We start from the raw sequence: 21,677 nt of genomic DNA on the forward strand, positions 1-21,677 counted from the left end.
TTGAATATCTCAAGAAAGAGTTTGAGATGAAAGATCTTGGAAAACAAATTTTGTTTGGGATTACAGCTTGAGTACATTAACAATGAAATCTTTGTGCATCAAATAGTACATACAGAAAAGGGTACTCAAGAGATTTAATATGGATCAGTCTCACCTATTATCTAGTACATGGGCGTGAGATTACTTGTTTTGGACACAGATCCATTCAGTCCAAAGGTGGACGATAAAGAAGTTCATTTAGTCCTGAGATGGATGATGCAGAAGTCTCGTTTTAGACACTGATCTGATTGGTCCATAAGAAGGACGATGAAGAAGCCTTTGATTTTGGTTTATTTTATACTAACCAGCCCAAAGAGGGGTTATTTGGTTTTGTTGATTTTTTTTCAGACAGGTTATGTTTTACACATGGTGGTACACGCATATCACAACAACATCATCCAAGATTTCGTGTGTGTGTATTTGAGGTCGATGACTCAATATGTTCGATCAGATTGTGGCATGGCCGATGGTAAAGAAGAACCAACTATCATGTTCGAAGACGGAGCATATTATGCCCAAGATCTTCATCACGTACGGATTGCAGAAAATTGGAGAAGTCCAAGAGACCTTTAGTAATGTCCAAATCAGGGGGAGTAATGTCCAAATCAGGGGGAGTAATGTGTGTTGTACTATTTTTCCTTCACTATGGTTTTGTCTCAATTGGGTTTTCCTGGTAAGGTTTTAATGAAACAATATTAAAGCACATTACAAGCTCTAAATGGTTATGGCATCTAAGGGGGAGTGTTATGAACCAGATTGTGGATGGTTCATAACCAATAGATTATGATTTGTAATCTTTTCATTTATCTATGACGGTGTAATCTCTTATATAAGAAACTTCTATGTTATGAATAAAGATAGACTTTTCATTACTTTTATAACACCTTGCAATTAAACAAAAAACTGTAGAAACCTTTTACAGTTATAACTTTGAGAAGTCTTTCTCGAGACAATAAAATCTTCTACAAGAATTTTCTTAAAAAATCTACTCATATATTTAATTTAAAAATTAATTTATACAATATTGAAAATTTTTATGGAAAAGAAAATGAAATCATATAAATATAAACAATCCTAATCACATAAATTTGAATTTAATAAAATAGACCGTAAGACATGATTGTCTATCGGTTAGGGTTTGGTAACATAAGTTCTTACGTAAGTTAAATTTAAAGTTAATCATATTGTTTTTGATGAAAATTTTATTAGTTGGTTGTATGGTTGATGAAGTATTTATTTTTATGTAGTTAAACTATTTGATTTTATGATTTAAGGCTAAAAACTTATTAAGAAGTCTGCGAAGAAATTATTCATAAACATATTTTTTCAGAAGACTTCTATAACGTAAGGTAAATTTAATGTCAGGAGACTTCTTCAAAAGTCTATCTACACCAGTTTGTTTGTTTTCTATAACGCAAGGTAAGTCTTCTACACCAGTTTGTTTTAATCTAAATGAATTTTTTTCCTCTTGTATAAAGAAAATTTACATTATCTCTCTTTTTTCAAATGGTTAATTGCAAAACTAATCTCGTTTTCACAAAAGAGTTTTAAGGAACTTATTCGATTTTTTTGTTAGATGAGAAGTCATCGAACGAAACATATCTGAAAATTTCACAGTTCGTATTTAGTATTCAAATTTTTTTTAATGAAAGCTACCCATTCATTATTGACCAAGAATCATCAAACTTGAGTAACTTTAATGAAAAAATAATATTGAAATATAAAATTTTAAGTTTTTAAGATGAAATTAGAGAGAATATTCAAGATAAATTATTTTTGTGTGTAAGAATTGAGATGAGAAGATGTATAAATTAATTTCTAGTGTATGTAAAACTTGGTTTTGATTGTTAATGGTTGTCGGTGATATTGAAGACAATAACATTTTCTCTAATAAGTGATGAAGATAAGAATGTTTTAACAAAATTAACATTTTTTGAAAATAAATAGATAAATAATTAAATAAATAAATAAATATTAACATTTTGTTTAAATTGTTAAATTTTTAGGTTGAATATGGCCAGGCCCGGCCCAGATGAATTATGGGCTGGAAGTTAACAAAATATTTGGCTGTATTAATAAATCACTTAAAAGGAAAATATGAAAGCTACTCATTCATTATTGACCAAGAATCATCAAACTTGAGTAACTTTAATGAAAAAATAATATTGAAATATAAAATTTTAAGTTTTTAAGATGAAATTAGAGAGAATATTCAAGATAAATTATTTTTGTGTGTAAGAATTGAGATGAGAAGATGTATAAATTAATTTCTAGTGTATGTAAAACTTGGTTTTGATTGTTAATGGTTGTCGGTGATATTGAAGACAATAACATTTTCTCTAATAAGTGATGAAGATAAGAATGTTTTAACAAAATTAACATTTTTTGAAAATAAATAGATAAATAATTAAATAAATAAATAAATATTAACATTTTGTTTAAATTGTTAAATTTTTAGGTTGAATATGGCCAGGCCCGGCCCAGATGAATTATGGGCTGGAAGTTAACAAAATATTTGGCTGTATTAATAAATCACTTAAAAGGAAAATATGAAGTAAAACATGTTAACATGTATCACTACTCGAACTGCATACCTCTAGCTTGGAAACAACAGCCGTAAACCATCAACTCTAGTGAAGAGTTTTGTTAAACTGAAGACTGAAATTTTAGATATTCTATAAAAGACCGGAAGCCTATGCTTCTTTTGCTTGTATTGTATCCAGGACCGCTACTGAATATGGCAAAAACAAATTCAAAAAATGTATTTTACTACAAATTTTGGTTCATTTAAAAAAAAAATCTTATATTTAATGGTTGGTTTATAAGAGAACACATGTTAGAAATATGGTCAATGGTCATTGCTTTTGTCATTTTTTTCTGGAGTAGTGGTTTAACTGTTTAAGATTGGGATATTCACCAACTAAATGATGTTTTTTCCCCCGTAATTTGATATTATCAAACTTTTTTTGAAATTATTATTAAACTTATTTTCCTTCATTGAATTAGTTTTCACATTTTTAAGAGAACTATTCAAGCCATCTGGACCAATAAATTTACTAAAAAAACAGACTTATTTACATAGAACACTTTTTAAATTTTATATACTACACTTGACTTGTTCATGTTTGTTGTAAATCCCATCAAATCATGCATTTAAAGTCTTCTGTAAATATTCCCGTATTCATACATATTCTTTCGTCATAGCTGTAGACTTGCAGGGTGTGCCGTGAATCAATTGAGCAAGTACGTCGTCATAACTTATGATTGATTTTTTATTGACATACCTAAAAAAATATGTTTTAGTCATCGCAAACTTGCATGTGATTGATTTTTCTATATCTGCTAAAACCCCTGTTCTAAAAATCGGCCGCCTAGCCGCTCCTTGTTCTAAAAATCGGCCGCCTAGCCGCTCCTGGACGCTACGCGTTACTTTTCCGCCCCGATTTATGTCAAATCGGTTAAAAAAATCGGATATTCGATTTTTTCCGCCTAGACCGCCTAAATGACCGCTTAGCCGCTTAGGCGGCCGCCTAATCTTTTTTTTTAATAATATTTTTATTTATTTATTTGATCTAAAATTTTATAAATATCATTTATATTCATAATTTTGATGAAAATTACACTATATTAAGTTTATATATTCTATTTGTGTGTTTTATACAATTTTAAACATGAAAATATATTAGTGTTATACACAATTAAAGATTAACATGTTTTATAACATAGTAAACAGCTTAAAAATTTCGCCCCGCATAATTTCCGATTAATCTCCGATTTTCTCTTTAGGCGTTAGGCCCAACCCGACCGCCCGACTAGCGCCTAGCGCGTTCCCGAACAGGGGCTAAAACTGTCAAAATATCGACTAATACTAATTAATCTACTAGGTAACTCATCGTGTTAATGCACAAATATAAATATTTATAAAATAATTTTATTATAATATTATTTCATTATAAATATTAAATTGTTTCATAATTTTAGATTTATAAAAAGGTAAAAATGTTTAAAACTAAACTATGTTATTATTTTCATTAAACATATGATTTAGATTTAAATTTATGTTATTCTTTTGGTGTATTAGATTGTAAAATGACTCTAAATGGAACAATAATTTCCTTGTGGTTCTAGTTAAGTTAAAATCTAATTAATTTTATTTATTTCAATTCATAAATATATTTCCAGAAAAAAATTGTATTATACCCTCTAATATTTTATCATGAACTTATTTTTAAAACCAATATTCATGTATTTGGTCAGGTTCCAACTCATCTATCATTATGAATCCAATTTGTCATGGATCGATGGATTCTTACGAAAAAGTATTTTTGATGGTATTTACCATTTTCACTGGAACTCTTTTCCTATCTTATGAAAAGCTATAAAACAGGATCTCAAGATCTTATGACTGTTTTTCAGTGTTTTTTCATGTTGGCATATAAATCTTAACATAATGATGATAAGTCGAAAACACTGCTTTTGTTGCCTTTTTATCGTATCCTCCCATTCTTACCCATTTTCTGGAAAGATGGGAGGCACCTTTCACGCTGGAGAATACTTGATCACTCATGTTAATCAACCTCTTCCTTATATCACGAAATTGTTGTAATAAAACATAACTGTTATAATTTGTAACTAATAATAACTCGAGAGTCATGATTGCCTGAGGAGACAACAAAATGCAATGGTTTTCAGGTAAATATACATACAAGACGTTTAGCCAAAGAATGAGAAAGAAGAGGAATGTGAGAACTGAGGGAGAACTAGGAGAAATTGGTTTTTAGTATTGATAATTTGATAACTTTAGGCGTTACATTAGACATTAATTTTTATTTCTTATTGAGTGATACAGTGATTTAGAGATCTAGGTTGCGCTCTTCAGTCTTCCCCAACGGCAGCCTCACACTGTTGGATCTCCCTCTTGAATAGATTGAGCAATGTATAACAATTCCGTCCTATAGTATAGCTTTCAATGGTGAATTGCTGTGATGTTTTCCGGGGAAGAATAGGCTAAGACAAGGAGATTCCATCTCCTCCTTGTTATTTGTATTAGCCTTAACATTCTATCCAAATCTCTAGACCAAGGAACTTTGAACCAGGTCTTTAATCTTCAACCCTTATAATAGTTTCTTTCATCACTCACACAAGTTTCTAAACCTCTGATAGCACGAAATCGGTTTATCCACACTTGAGATCGGTCGATCCTTGTCATACCCATCGATCAATCCAAAACCTGAGATTGGTTGATCCATCAAGATCGGTCGGTCAATCTCATGACCAGAACGATCATCATTGCCGAGATCGATCGATCGATATTGTGCCAAATGCACATAATCTACACGTGCCTTACCACCTTAGAAATGCTTTTCACCTCGTTTCTAAACCTCTGATTTACATCCCATTAAGACTAAATTCTGACTCGGGATTTATATCTCAACATTACTATTAGGATATCATTACTACATTCACCGCATTTTGTTTCCAGTCGCATATTCATGATGCTTAGAGCAGCATTAACCCAAATATCCAAATGGGTTTCTAATTTTTTTTTTTTTTTGGCCGATTTATAAAAAAAAAAAAAATTAAAAAAGAATCAATCGCGGGCCGCAACGTGTCAGTAAGGTCCGTGCCCAGTAAAAAAACCCAACTACATACGGTTCTTATTTGGCTACATTTGGCTCTCTTCTTCCTCGGTTCCCCCATTTTTGTGGTCCCTTCCCCTCCTAAAAACCATCTAACATACCCGGTTAATGCTGCTCTTAGAATACTAAAGAATTGTTTGAGAGTTAAATTATATCTTTAGACATGTTTGAGGTGATATATAATATTTAAGTACTTGTTGCGATCCGTATACTTTATTTTTCATTAGTAGAAGAAAAGGTTCAAATTTTCTGTAAACTATTGCGTTGATTGGTTTTCTCTACTTGATAATGGATTCAAATTTTGCATTTCAAAATGTAACAAATTATATATCATTCAATATAAGTTTAAATTATTAAAAAATAATGTAATTATTATTAGTAAAAATATTTTTTTTTGTCATCAATTATAGATTCATACTGACTTTGTGAACCACACCGGGAGATCCTGATCCATGTGAACGACGAAAGACGGTTGTTTCCTGACACTTTGGTACATAGATGATCTTTGATCTAATGAAACTTTCTCTCAAGGTCTTGATATTTTCCAAATAATTTGCAAATGCTGGTAATTCTTCTGGTTCTAAAACCATCTTCACCAATTGAGAACAATCCGTTGTAAACGTAACCCGAAATTGACGTAAGTTTTTCATACATTCCATTGCCCATAATAGAGCTTCTATCTCCGCATGCAGAGGAGTGAGACAAGCCCGGATATTCCTCGCCCCCAACAGCCCATCAAAACCTTCTAAAGTACTGAGCCAACTTTGTCCTGAGAAAGTATCATTCTTCTTCCAAGAGCCATCTGTGAAGCACCATCTTCCTGTGATCGATGGAAGGGTTGTAGGCTCGACCGGTAATACTCTTCTGGTAGTGCTTCAGCCCAGAGTGTTGACTCTGTTTCTACCAATTTGAACGTATCTCGAGGATCCATATCCAAATTACTACAAACTTTACTATCCCTTCATTTCCAGATATATCATAGTATCCACGCAAACTAATGATCCTCTATCTGCGTGAAGACTCGACAAAAGAGATGATCCACATTTGTGAAAATGGAGCTTGTGGAAAAAATAGCTGGGTTTGATGGTATCTTGGAGAAAGTCCAAACCTGAAGTGATGGAGGACATTCAAAAATATATATACCATTAAGTTTATATATACTATTAAGTACTTTTGAGGAAATTATGTTGTCATAAAAATTATAATATTAAAACTCTCAGAAAATTAAAAAAATATTTTTTAATTATATTTTATATTAAAACTTTAAAATCACGTTTTCTAGCATGTAAAACTATATTTTGTAAAAACCATAAAATTGTGGTCGCCGTCAAAACTGTTATAATGCACGCTAAAATCGTAAATTAATATTTTACAGCTAAAACCACAATGTTATATTATCCGAAATTCATACAAATGTATTTTTCTTTTAGAATCATAATATTATATTTTTCGTCAAATTGTAAAGTTGCGTTCTCTTACCAAATCGTAAATTACACCAAGTTCAAATATTCAAATGCTACTTTTTCACCCTAATTTATGCCTGTAACCTTTGGTGATGTGTATATAATTTTATTCGCGAATAATTTACATACCACACTAAAACCTTGAAGGTGACACAAGGAAAACGCTATATTACAAATCAGCAACTTACAAGATCGTGGTGCTGTGTATGAAGTCATGCAAATAATATTTTAAATAAAGATTTTTTTGTCATCATATTTTAAATAAAGATATAATAAGTTATTTATTGACTTGTTAAACGTTTTTGAACTGCCACATTGAAACATCCGAACTACAAATATATAGAACGACTTTGGACCACGTCAAATATGGCATACGCTTTTTACCTTATAAATACTGCTAAAATGCTTCACAATTTACAAACAACAAACATATAAACACACTTGAAAACATATTACAAAACCTCTTTTTGAAAATGAGGGTTTCAATCCTGATTACCGTATTAGCTGTGGTCATTTCCTTTGCCAAAGCTTATGATCCAAGCCCACTCCAAGACTTCTGTGTCGCAATTGATGACCCCAAAAATGGAGGTGCGTATAAAACCTGGTTTCTGTAACTCGATCTCCTTTTCCACCTTAAGCTGATTACATTATCTGATAACATATTTTTTGAAATGAAATCTACGTGCAGTTTTTGTGAATGGTAAGTTCTGTAAGGATCCAAAGCAAGCCAAGGCAGAAGATTTCTTCTACTCAGGACTCAATAAGGCCGGAAACACCAATAACGATGTCAAATCCAACGTGACAACAGTTAATGTCGATAAGATTCCAGGGCTAAACACTATGGGAATATCCTTGGTTCGCATAGACTATGCACCATATGGCCAAAACCCACCTCACACGCACCCTCGCGCCACTGAGATCCTTGTCCTTTTGGAGGGAACATTATACGTCGGTTTTGTTTCTTCCAATCAAGATAACAATCGTCTATTCGCCAAAGTATTGCAACCAGGTGACGTTTTTGTATTCCCCATAGGAATGATACATTTTCAGGTGAATATTGGGAAAACTCCCGCGGTAGCCTTTGCGGGACTGAGTAGTCAGAACGCTGGTGTCATCACGATCGCAGATACTGTGTTTGGGTCGAAGCCACCGATCAACCCGGAGGTTCTGGCTATGGCGTTCCAGTTGGATGTCAATGTTGTCAAAGACCTTGAGGCCAAGTTTAAGAACTGAATTTGAGTCATTAAGAGTGTATGTCTTTGTACCACTCAAGTAAACATATAATACGAATTAAAGTCTACGCATAAAATAAAAAGGTGTATCCACCTAATTTGATATTTAATATTACGTTTACTTTTCCTTAATTGATTTAGTCTTATATTTTGTAAAATGTCAGGGTAATAAAAGTTATTTGCATATTTAAATAAGTCTTTAAGAGTTGTTAGAAAGATCAAGTATACTTACCATAGGAAAGGTTAGTAAAACAAGCTATACTAAGATAAAACTAGGTGGACGGACCACGTATCTGGGGGTATTAATATAATTCATATATTGTAAGTATAGCAATTGTTCTGAGTTTATGTTCGGAATATACCGAGTGAGAACTTCGTCGGGATATTTCCTCGGAAGTTCATCGATCGATGCGTTTTTGGACATATATCCATCGATCGATCCGTTTATAAAAAAACGTTCGGAATATACCGAGGGACATCTTCCTCGGAATATTCCGAGGAACATGTCCCTCGGTATATTCCGAGGAAAGGTGTCCCTCGGTATATTCCGAGGAAGATGTCCCTCGGTATATTCCGAACGTTTTTTTATAAACGGATCGATCGATGGATATATGTCCAAAAACGCATCGATCGATGAACTTCCGAGGAAATATCCCGACGAAGTTCTCACTCGGTATATTCCGAACATAAACTCAGAACAATTGCTATACTTACAATATATGAATTATATTAATACCCCCAGATACGTGGTCCGTCCACCTAGTTTTATCTTAGTATAGCTTGTTTTACTAACCTTTCCTATGGTAAGTATACTTGATCTTTCTAACAACTCTTAAAGACTTATTTAAATATGCAAATAACTTTTATTACCCTGACATTTTACAAAATATAAGACTAAATCAATTAAGGAAAAGTAAACGTAATATTAAATATCAAATTAGGTGGATACACCTTTTTATTTTATGCGTAGACTTTAATTCGTATTATATGTTTACTTGAGTGGTACAAAGACATACACTCTTAATGACTCAAATTCAGTTCTTAAACTTGGCCTCAAGGTCTTTGACAACATTGACATCCAACTGGAACGCCATAGCCAGAACCTCCGGGTTGATCGGTGGCTTCGACCCAAACACAGTATCTGCGATCGTGATGACACCAGCGTTCTGACTACTCAGTCCCGCAAAGGCTACCGCGGGAGTTTTCCCAATATTCACCTGAAAATGTATCATTCCTATGGGGAATACAAAAACGTCACCTGGTTGCAATACTTTGGCGAATAGACGATTGTTATCTTGATTGGAAGAAACAAAACCGACGTATAATGTTCCCTCCAAAAGGACAAGGATCTCAGTGGCGCGAGGGTGCGTGTGAGGTGGGTTTTGGCCATATGGTGCATAGTCTATGCGAACCAAGGATATTCCCATAGTGTTTAGCCCTGGAATCTTATCGACATTAACTGTTGTCACGTTGGATTTGACATCGTTATTGGTGTTTCCGGCCTTATTGAGTCCTGAGTAGAAGAAATCTTCTGCCTTGGCTTGCTTTGGATCCTTACAGAACTTACCATTCACAAAAACTGCACGTAGATTTCATTTCAAAAAATATGTTATCAGATAATGTAATCAGCTTAAGGTGGAAAAGGAGATCGAGTTACAGAAACCAGGTTTTATACGCACCTCCATTTTTGGGGTCATCAATTGCGACACAGAAGTCTTGGAGTGGGCTTGGATCATAAGCTTTGGCAAAGGAAATGACCACAGCTAATACGGTAATCAGGATTGAAACCCTCATTTTCAAAAAGAGGTTTTGTAATATGTTTTCAAGTGTGTTTATATGTTTGTTGTTTGTAAATTGTGAAGCATTTTAGCAGTATTTATAAGGTAAAAAGCGTATGCCATATTTGACGTGGTCCAAAGTCGTTCTATATATTTGTAGTTCGGATGTTTCAATGTGGCAGTTCAAAAACGTTTAACAAGTCAATAAATAACTTATTATATCTTTATTTAAAATATGATGACAAAAAAATCTTTATTTAAAATATTATTTGCATGACTTCATACACAGCACCACGATCTTGTAAGTTGCTGATTTGTAATATAGCGTTTTCCTTGTGTCACCTTCAAGGTTTTAGTGTGGTATGTAAATTATTCGCGAATAAAATTATATACACATCACCAAAGGTTACAGGCATAAATTAGGGTGAAAAAGTAGCATTTGAATATTTGAACTTGGTGTAATTTACGATTTGGTAAGAGAACGCAACTTTACAATTTGACGAAAAATATAATATTATGATTCTAAAAGAAAAATACATTTGTATGAATTTCGGATAATATAACATTGTGGTTTTAGCTGTAAAATATTAATTTACGATTTTAGCGTGCATTATAACAGTTTTGACGGCGACCACAATTTTATGGTTTTTACAAAATATAGTTTTACATGCTAGAAAACGTGATTTTAAAGTTTTAATATAAAATATAATTAAAAAATATTTTTTTAATTTTCTGAGAGTTTTAATATTATAATTTTTATGACAACATAATTTCCTCAAAAGTACTTAATAGTATATATAAACTTAATGGTATATATATTTTTGAATGTCCTCCATCACTTCAGGTTTGGACTTTCTCCAAGATACCATCAAACCCAGCTATTTTTTCCACAAGCTCCATTTTCACAAATGTGGATCATCTCTTTTGTCGAGTCTTCACGCAGATAGAGGATCATTAGTTTGCGTGGATACTATGATATATCTGGAAATGAAGGGATAGTAAAGTTTGTAGTAATTTGGATATGGATCCTCGAGATACGTTCAAATTGGTAGAAACAGAGTCAACACTCTGGGCTGAAGCACTACCAGAAGAGTATTACCGGTCGAGCCTACAACCCTTCCATCGATCACAGGAAGATGGTGCTTCACAGATGGCTCTTGGAAGAAGAATGATACTTTCTCAGGACAAAGTTGGCTCAGTACTTTAGAAGGTTTTGATGGGCTGTTGGGGGCGAGGAATATCCGGGCTTGTCTCACTCCTCTGCATGCGGAGATAGAAGCTCTATTATGGGCAATGGAATGTATGAAAAACTTACGTCAATTTCGGGTTACGTTTACAAGAGGAACACATTTTTCCTCGGAATTTCCTCGGAATATTCCGACGGATTGATATTTCCTCGGAATTCCGTCGGTATATTCCGAGGAAATTCCGAGGAAACCAAATTTTGTGTTTCCTCGGAATTTCCTCGGAAATTCCTCGGGATATTCCGAGGATTTCATTTTCCGTCGGAATGTCCGTCAGAATACCGTTGTTTTATTGTAGTGATACATCGATCTTGGAGCTCTACATCGATCTTTAGTAAATGAGGATGTGTTTGGAAAGATAACTCTGGACAAACATAATTTATGGGTACAAAAAATCAAAGACAAAAGAGAATCCACTTTGAACTCAAGAGTTAGAAGTACTAGGCTGGGCAATGGAAAGCATATTACATTATTTGATATGTCAGCACTTTGGACTAACTGCAAAAACTTGATAGCAATGATAAATGAACTTCATGCATAGCCGACTTTCTCGTCAGAGTTGAAGGAGAAACAAGAACTAAAGACAAGATTCTAAAATTTCATGATATTCTATATTCTCTGGGGATAGAATGACACTGCTGATTTCTTAGCTAAAACCGCCAGGTCTTTTCATAGGACTATTCGTTTTGTTGGGTATTCTATTCCGGTCCAGACCATCGAATAATTAATATAATGGTCTTTTGCTGTAAAAGATCATTATTATGAGTGTATAAAAGTATACCATAACTATCCCTTCCTCTTTCTCTCTCACAGTTATTATGTTCTCTTTGTATCTCTATCTTTACCATACTCATTTGTTTTTCTTTATATCTCTTTCTGTCTCAAACGCTCACTCCGTCTCTCTGCTCTTTCTGTCTCATTCATTTCGTCTATCTCTCTTATTTTAGTTTTAAACCATAAATTTGTAACTAGAGATTTTAGTTTAATTTTAGTAGATTAAATATGGAATTCTACTTTTAGATTATATGCAATCTAACTTTATCGATTTTGAGTTGTAATATTTAATATAATAATATTTGATTAAAATATTCAAAACAATTTTCTCAAATAAATGTATCTTTGCAATACATAGTAGTTGTATCATTCAAAATAATTTTCTCTAATAAATGTATCTTTGTAACTGATAACTTCAACTTCATACACATAAATTTTATTAGAACTTTATTTCATATATTTTTGTTCTTACAACCACATATAAACTATTAAATCCATTCTGCTCGCTCTCCCGACATACGTCATGTCGACCTTCCTTCTCCCATTGGAGATATGTGAAAACTTAGCTAGTGCTATCGCTCAGTTTTGGTGGAGCTTGAATCCACCAAAAAGAGGGATACACTGGGCGAAATGGGACAAGGTTTGCTTATCCAGAGAAGAGGGAGGGATTGGTTTTCGCATGATCCATGAGTTTAATCTGGCATTGTTGGCAAAACAACTATGGAGATTAGTACAATTCCCTGATTCTCTGGTGGCCCGTGTGCTACGGGGGAGATATTATAGGCTGAGTTCTCCACTAAGAGTAAACGCTGCTACTGGCCCATCCTATGTGTGGACAAGCATTTCTGCTGCAAGGAATCTGCTATTATTGGGCATTCGACAGAAGATACACTCTGGATATGAGGTTAAGGTTTGGGAGGATCCATGGATTCCAACGAATCCCGCGAGGCCAGCTGCCCCAATGGCACCAGTGATGCATCCTAATATGCGAGTAAGCGATCTTATTAATCAGGAATCGAAGGATTGGGATGTGGGCTTACTGGAGAACTATGTTCATCCTGATGACATACCATTCATTAGGAGTTTGGCCATAAGCTCAACTCATCGTCGAGACTCTTACTGCTGGAACTTCACAAGGAATGGTCAGTACACGGTCAAGTCTGGATATTGGGTGGCTCAGAATTTATTGAATAAAACAGAGGAAAGGGAAGTTTTGGACCCAAGTATTACCAAGCTCCAAGCGGTTGCGTGGAAACTGAAGGCTCCTACGAAAATATGTCATCTTATATGGCAATTGTTAACTGGTCATGTGGCAGTAACAAGGAACCTGGTAAGACGCAATATGAGATGTGATAACTACTGCCCAAGATGTGGAGAAGCAGAGGAGACTGTCACACATGCAATTTTTGAATGCCCACCAGCTCTTCAAGTTTGGTCTTTAGCTTCAACTCCGACAAGCCCGAACATCTTTCCAGTATCAAGCATCTACACGAATATGGACTATCTCTTTTGGAGGAAAAATAGCATTATTGAGCCTGATCGTGATAGGGACCCTTATCCCTGGATAATATGGTACATTTGGAAGGCTAGGAATGAGAAACTCTTCAGGGGCATAGATCGAGATCCTTTGGAGTTAGTCCGACATGCGGAGAGCGAATGTCAAGCCTGGTTTGATGCTAATGATGTGGTACAACCTGTAACACAAGCTAATACAAATGAGGAGCCCCAAGCCATAAGCTTGGGAAATATTTGCTTGCTAGATGGATCTTGGACGTCTTCTGCTAACTTTAGTGGATGCGGATGGGCGTGGATGGATGGATCTGGGAATGCACAGCTTATGGGGACAAGGAATTTCCCTCGGCGTGAATCAGCTTTGCACTCGGAAGTAGAGGCACTGCGATGGGCGATGGAGAATATGCTGCAACATTCGAACTGCCAGAGCTTCGGGGCAGATTGTAAGGAACTGATAGCAATGGTGAGGGAACCTCAGGCGTGGCCAAGCTTTGCGACGGAATTGGAGAGGATAGAGACGCTACAGATATGCTTTCCGGATTTTAAAATCGTTCACGTCCCACGGGCACGCAATCAAACGGCTGACTTTTTGGCTAAGACTGCTAGATCCTTCCATAGGGAGTTATGTTTTATTGGTTGTTCTATTCCGGTTTGGTTACCCAGGCCACCTCAAGTTTGAGTAATAGAATAGCCTTTCGACGAAAAAAAAAAAAAAACTGTCAGAAACATTTTCTCGTAGTTATGACTTTCCCACTATAAAATGTGTTCTTCAGCAAACAAAGATTTTATAAAGAGTGTGATTGGTTAGCTCAGAGTAACCGAAAGTAATGTAGATAAAATAAATAGGAAAAAAAGTATAGAGTAATTAAGAGAAAAAAAAGGTAGAATAATATATAATAATGCTCTGACTGTTTAGTATCAATAGCGATATTTTATTGGCGAGAAAAGTTTTCCACTCAGTTCAGCTTGTATTTTACCAATCAGGTAAAAACAATTTTAATCTTATTTTATTTATGTTTCGCTCGTTACTGTACCACTAAAGGTATATTGTTTACTTTCTTCCATCCTAGCTTTCGAAGAGGTACATACTATTTTTCTCTTTTTCCTATTTTTTTTATTATATATTACTCTACTTTTTTCCTCTTAATTACTCTATACTTTTTTCCTCTTAATTACTCTATACTTTTTCTCCTATTTACTCTATCTAAATTACTTTCAGTTACTATGAGCTAACCAATCACACTAAAAAAATAGGAAAAAGAGAAAAACAGTATGTACTTTCGAAGAGGAGGGAAGAAAGTAAACAATATACCTTTAGTGGTAAAGTAACGACCGAAACATAAATAAAATAAGATTAAAATTGTTTTTACTTGATTGGTAAAATACAAACTGAACTGAGTGGAAAACTTTTCTCGCCAATAAAATATCGCTATTGATACTAAATAGCCTGAGCCAAAAAAATTTCGTATAGCATTAACGATTTGCATATATATTGGCATACTTACATTTATTTAAAACATGAAACAATTAAAGACATAGATGCGAACAAATACAAGAATAAATATCAACAGTAGCAATAGAAAAACCTATTGAAAGTTCTCATCAATTTATTTTTGATATTTTTTGTTTTCCAAAATATCGTGGTTGTTGGATGTGGTTCCATGGTAGAACGGTGTTACCAGATTGGCTTTCAACCCCAATAATTTAGACCTGCGTCGCTTTCTCGATCAATCTTGCTTCCAGCATCGTTGTGCTTCTCCCTTTTGGATTTTTTTTCTACACCGCTTTTAAATACCTTATTTATTTTTAGTCACTGTTTTGTGTTATGACCAACTTTTCACCCCGGGTGATACTTGTTATCTCACTGGCTCTTGGTTCTGGATGGTACTATGTCCTTGCCGGTTTTGCGTAAAATGTTGTTTGAAATTAATATTAATCTAATAGATGACAAAAAAAACTTGCTTAGTTTATATATCGCTGGCGTTTAAAAGTTATTTTGGTACTTCGGTTGTGACTGTCACATATAACAAAATATTTTAAGAGGCAAAGATATTTACTCTAACTTCTGCTACTATTTAATTAATCAAGTGAAAATTATTTATTGTACCTCTTTTCTGGCAATTCAAAAAGAGCAAAGTTAGTTTACATTTTTTCTTCTATGTTTGTGTTGGAGAAAAATGTTGCGTTGGATTCAATTTTTAAGGAAGAATTAGATGTTGAACTTGAAATTATTGATTTTGTGATAATATATAGAGTGTGTATATATGTGGTTTTGATTCGTATGTAAGAATTAAAAACAGAAGGAACTATTTTTCGTAGTGTTTGTGATGCTAACGAAGTTGAGAAAACAGAAACTCACTGTGATGAAGAAAGTTGGTATCTCTTTCTCTACTTTTGTTGATATCAAATTACAATTCTTCAAATTTTCATGGCTTGTTCTTGATTCACAATACATCTATTCTATTAAAATAGAAGTCACAACTTCTATTCATGTGTGATTTTTTTTTTTAAAAAGACTTTCCATAAAAAATCATATTTTATTTATTTCTAATTAACATTTTAGTATCATTAAGATATCACACATCTTATATAATCAACACATATAACAATTTCACCTACAAAAATATTTTAATATTATCTTTAATTATAAAAAGTTTATTGACAAAAAATCTAACAAAATCTTACTAAAAATTAAATATTTTTATCTAATAATACATTAATTAATTTCGTACTTAGAAGTATAATATTATTCAAATCAATGTTAATTAATATTTTATTATAAAAAATTGTATGCTATTTTCATAAACTTTCTAATTATAACATATATCTATTCTCTTAAAAAAGAAGTCACAACTTCTATTCATGTGTAATTTTTTTAAAAGAGGAATTTCTTGTTTACCACTTTCATGCTACCATTATTCATCTTTACCACCACTAAAGAGACATTTTCAAAAATACATTCTTTATTAAGTGGCAAAAGATTTTTATACTCTTGTTCTCTATATATATAATAAATAAATAAATAAAAAATAATAAAAAAATAATTTGTTTTATGTTTCGAATTATACTTTTTCAAATTCGAACTTTTTTATATATTTTTTTTGAATTTTTATTTCGAATTTTTTTTTTCAAAATTTCTTTTTGAAAATCGAAAAATTATGTTTGAAACTATTTTTAAGTATTTATTTATATATTTATTGGAATCCTAAATTTCACATTCCAAAAACTCTACCCTACCCCTCAACTCAAAACTCTAATTCTAGATTAGTTAATCCTAGGGGTATACATGTCTTTTATCCTTCATTAAAAGTGATGGTAAAAATGGTTAGTGTAAACATGAAAAACAGTACTATGAATGTGGTATTTGTGGCAATTTTCCTTTAAAAAATGAATCTTCCATAGAAAATCATATTTCATTTATTTCTAATTAATATTTAGTATCATTGAGATATCACATCTTATATAATCAACACATATAACAAGTTCACCTATAAAACTGTTTTAATATTATTTTTAATTATAAAATATCTGTTGACAAAAAATCTAACAAAATCTTACTAAATATTAAATATTTTTTATCTAATAATATATTAATTAATTTCGTACTTAGAAGTATAATATTATTCAAATCAATGTTAATTAAGATTTTATTATAAAAAATTGTATTTTATTTTCATAAACTTTCTAATTATAGCATATAATATATTAAAATAGAAGTACTATTAAATATAAACATTATATTAAATTAATAAATTAACTTATTTTTTTTTAAATCATTTAAAATATCATTCACCATTAAAACATGTTAATTTTAAAGCATGTATAAATTTTACTTATAAAATCCTGCTATATACTAAAATTGTAGATGCTAAAGTATATTTGTTGAAACACAAAAAAGAAAATAAAAATGATCCTAAACAAATATGTGTTCTATAGTATAACTAAATAAATTTAAAAACTATTTTGTATGGAAACTGTGAATATTAAAAATATATATTTTGAATAACGTTATCTATTTGATTATTTCAAGTTATGAACTTATTGTACGAACTAGACATTATATTTTATGTAATAATAATTAATAACAAAGTAAAATGTATATAACAAATCCTTATATATTAATAATATCAAATAAAAAATAAACAATAAAATTATAGAATTACATTATATGTAATAATAAATTATAAATAATATATTTAAAATATTTATAAGTATATTAAAATTATACATTAATTATATATTTATAAAATAAAAATAATATCCGCACGACGTGCAAGCTGAAGCGAGCGAGTATGAGCGAGTATGTTAAACTTAGTTATACTCAAATGGAAAATCAAAAGTATCAGAGAGTCAAGAAAGCTTCGTCTTTAAGGTTTTTCTGTTTCCGAGACTGTAGCTTCCACGGTATGAGCCTACAAATGATCCAAGGTCAATACTTTATATACTCTTTATCCACATGAGGCATACCTTTTAAGAGAATCAGGTATTGGATATTAGCAAAAACAGAAGTCTTATTAAATCCATCAACCGGTTAAGGGATGTTGGAAAGAGCCCAAACTTGTCTTGTGACATGACAAGTGAAGAGCACTTGATTAATGGATTCATCACAGCTGCCACATACTTGATAGAGATCCTCGATCTTCATTCCTCTGCTTTTCATGCCATCCACCACATATAAGGCTTCACTAAGGAATTTTCAAGAAAACGGCCATTTTCGACCCCTATTATTTGCGTCGTGCAATTTCATACCCAAACAAAAGATAAGTGCTAAATACAACCTAAACTAAAAATTAATTTGAATTATGGACTTGAACTCTAAACCGTGTATGTAAAACCTACCTTGACTAACATTGCGTTAGTCAACCGTTAAATTGAACAAAACGATGTCGTTTTGTAAGTGAGGAAATTTTTAAAAAATTGCATTTCTGGGAATCGTACCTTGGTCCCGTGGATATATTATGGATGTATTTACCGCTGTCCTGCAACACTTCTATTTTTTGCTTATTAGATTCAAAATATAAGTAGCTTTTATCTGTATATCCTAAGGAAATAATTATTTTTATTTACAAATTTTATTTATTACAAGATATAATTGAATTAATAATTTATGTACTTTAAGTTTTTTTTTTACACTTTTACACATGTAATCAAAACTAAATTGACATTTTATAACTTAATCAATCTAGTTTTAAAATGACATTTCTCAAATAGTTATCTAATTTTAAATTTAAAAATCCATATATAATAGTGATTATAATTTTTTTATTAAAAAACAAAACTAAAATTTTAAAATAAAAGTGTACACAAATCTAAATAAAATTATATAAAATTTAAAATACACAAATTTTATTTTATTTAGATTTGTGTACACTGTTTACGTATTTTAAATTTTATATAATTTTATTTAGATTTGTGTACACTTTTTATTTTAAAATTTAATTTTTGATTTTTAATAAAAAAATTATAATCACTATTATATGTGGATTTTTAAATTTAAAATTAGATAACTATTTGAGAAATGTCATTTTACAACTAGATTGAATAACTTATAAAATGTCATTTTAGTTTTGATTACATGTGTAAAAGTGTGAAAAGAAAACTTAAAGTACATAAATTATTGATTCAATTATATCTTGTAATAAATAAAATTTGTAAGCAAAAAATAATTATTTCTTTAGGATATACAGATAAACTCTACTTATATTTTAAATCTAATAAACAACCAATAGAAGTGTTGTAGCAGAGTGGTAATAACATCCATGCTATATCCATGGGACCAAAGTTCGATACCCAGAAATTCAAAAATTTTAAAATTTCCTCAGTTAGAAAGCGACGTCGTTTTGCTCAATTTACATACACGGTTTAGAGTTCGGGTCTATAATTCAAATTAATTTTTAGTTTGGGTATGAAAAAGCACGACGCGAATAATAGGGGTCGAAAATGGCCCTTTCCCCGGAATTTTCATAGGAAAAAATTCAATGTTTGAATTGAGAGTTCTTAGGTCAAGATTTTTTGATCTTCTTCTCTGCTCACAACCAGTTATTTTGATTCAACAGCGCCACATCTCCTGGAACAAAAACCTGTTCTAATACATGTACTTGAGATGTCAGTAAGATCTTCAACCATAAGATTGACATTGAAGGTGTAGTTTTTTTTAGTAGGTATGGGACAAACTAGCTAAAGGTATTATGAAAGGAGGTTTCACTTTGGACTGGAATGGGATCATCAGTTTTATCTCAGATAATTCCCATGATATTCATACAAAATTATGCATTCGCTATGCATTTCAGACAACTCTATACCTTCTATGGAGAGAAAGGAATTCGAGAAAGCATCGGGACGCCCAGATAACAAAGCACACCATGGTTAAGATCGGTGATAAGACAATCAGAAACAGACTCAGCACCTTGGTGGCCAAGCAAGAGAGAAAGTACATGATGCACTTGATGTGGTAGTAGTAGTAGTAGTAGAGGAGGACCCAGTCTCATAAGAACATGATGCACTTGATGTAAACAAAAGCGTTTGGTGAATCTGATTTTAAATTCATTCAAAGAAAAGAAGGTGTAGATTTTTTATCCAAGGATCCCTTAAACCTTCCTCCTCATCGATAATCCATCTGTCCACCCACACTTTCGCTGAACGACCTTTGCTCAGTCTTTTATGAATTATTTTTAGGATGAAACTTGAGAAGTTAACCAGACCAGTCTTCCGGCATATAACCAATTGCAAAAAAAAAAAAAAAAATTAGACTTCTTGAATCACACTCAGTACTGCTGAAAGTATAGACCCGTCATTCTGTCAAGATCAAGAGCCCTTGAAGGTTTGATAGAAAAAATCGTAAATGGTATTTCTTGCTCTGTAACTGGTCTAATTAAGGTCTCATTCATCTCAGCACTGATTCTTTTTAGGCATTGTTGGGTTCCTTCTAGATGGAGGAAACCCATTGGATTTGGTTGGTGATGACTAAACTTGGAAGTTGGGTCATTGGTATTAGTCCATGAGATTAGTATTGGGCCTTGGAGGTTCTTAGGGTTAGTGAGACATATATATATATAGTCTCTTGAACTAATTTTTATGGTGAGACTTACAAGAATCAAAAAGACAAAAGAGAGAAAAGAGGGAAGGAGGCAGAATTTCATCTGGGTTTGTCAAGGCAGACTTGGAGGGTCAAACGGATCCTGATCGGGCTGATATTTTGTGGGAAGCTTCTTTAGTCAGTGGGTTAAAGGTTTACCGAAGGGATTTAGATTTCAACGGTTGGATCTTCTGTTGTATGGGTTTTAGTGAAGCTGGTCGTCACAGTTCTTCAGCAGTGCTATCTTGAGTGTTTGATATATCCGACGGTACGATCTTATCTGATTGAGCTGAAATTTGGCAGAGGTGTTTTAGACTGGTTTATCTTGGATTTGTACGGTGGGATTAGTCTCTGGTTTCCGGAATCCTTATGAGCTGAGGTCGTTTGGTTGCTGCTGGTTTTGAAGCTTTGTGTTGCTCTCTTGTTGTTGTTGTTCTTGTGTTGGAGGTAGCTCTTTGTAGCTTGAGTCTCTGTTCTGTTCAGCTTGTTGAACAGGGAGGATGTGGTTGTACTCACATAAATTTATATAGTGTATTGTTGAGTGGACTAGGTCCCGTGGTTTTTCCTTCTCACATCGAGGAGGTTTTCCACGTAAAAAGTGCTTGTCTCATTTAGTTATTGCTTATACTATATCATGCTATCGTCGAAGTATTTTCCTCACAGGTTCACACAAGGTCAGGGGAACATGACCGTTACATTCCGCTGCGCCTCGTGCCCGCTTTCCCCATCAGAGTGGTATCAGAGCTTCTGGGTTTAGAGCTTTGGGTTTGATAACTTCGGGTTATTGTTGCTTGTGAGAATGATGGAAAATACGAGCAGGATGATAAGCTTGAATGGTGCTAACTATCATCTATGGAAGGGCAAGATGGAGGATCTGCTCTTTGTTAAAGAATTCCATGTTCCAGTCTTCGAGGAGAAGAA

General features: G+C 32.7%; 3 protein-coding genes across 3 annotated transcripts in view; 2 read left to right on the forward strand and 1 right to left on the reverse strand.

Moving 5' to 3' along the window:
• The first annotated feature begins 7,563 nt into the window (after window positions 1–7,563).
• On the forward strand, window positions 7,564–8,559 carry LOC106298909 (germin-like protein subfamily 1 member 13). Its single transcript, XM_013735038.1, has 2 exons — window positions 7,564–7,729; window positions 7,830–8,559. The coding sequence occupies exons 1-2, from the start codon at window positions 7,615–7,617 to the stop codon at window positions 8,372–8,374; spliced, it is 660 nt and encodes a 219-aa protein (XP_013590492.1). The 5' UTR covers window positions 7,564–7,614; the 3' UTR covers window positions 8,375–8,559.
• Window positions 8,560–9,222: 663 nt separating this feature from the next.
• LOC106298969 (germin-like protein subfamily 1 member 13) lies at window positions 9,223–10,218 on the reverse strand. The gene is made up of 2 exons (XM_013735096.1): window positions 10,053–10,218; window positions 9,223–9,952 (listed from the first exon to the last, which is right to left on the reverse strand). The coding sequence occupies exons 1-2, from the start codon at window positions 10,165–10,167 to the stop codon at window positions 9,408–9,410; spliced, it is 660 nt and encodes a 219-aa protein (XP_013590550.1). The 5' UTR covers window positions 10,168–10,218; the 3' UTR covers window positions 9,223–9,407.
• Window positions 10,219–12,848: 2,630 nt separating this feature from the next.
• The window catches only part of LOC106297605, an 11,005-nt gene continuing 2,176 nt past the window's right edge, over window positions 12,849–21,677 (forward strand). The window contains exons 1-2 of the mRNA XM_013733812.1: window positions 12,849–13,392; window positions 13,486–14,237. Of these exons, the coding sequence (XP_013589266.1) occupies window positions 12,849–13,392; window positions 13,486–14,237 (1,296 nt within the window). The remainder of the gene's footprint in view (window positions 13,393–13,485; window positions 14,238–21,677) is intronic.

This window comes from Brassica oleracea, chromosome C6, assembly GCF_000695525.1.
Source record: "Brassica oleracea var. oleracea cultivar TO1000 chromosome C6, BOL, whole genome shotgun sequence".
NCBI classification, from domain to species: domain Eukaryota; kingdom Viridiplantae; phylum Streptophyta; class Magnoliopsida; order Brassicales; family Brassicaceae; genus Brassica; species Brassica oleracea.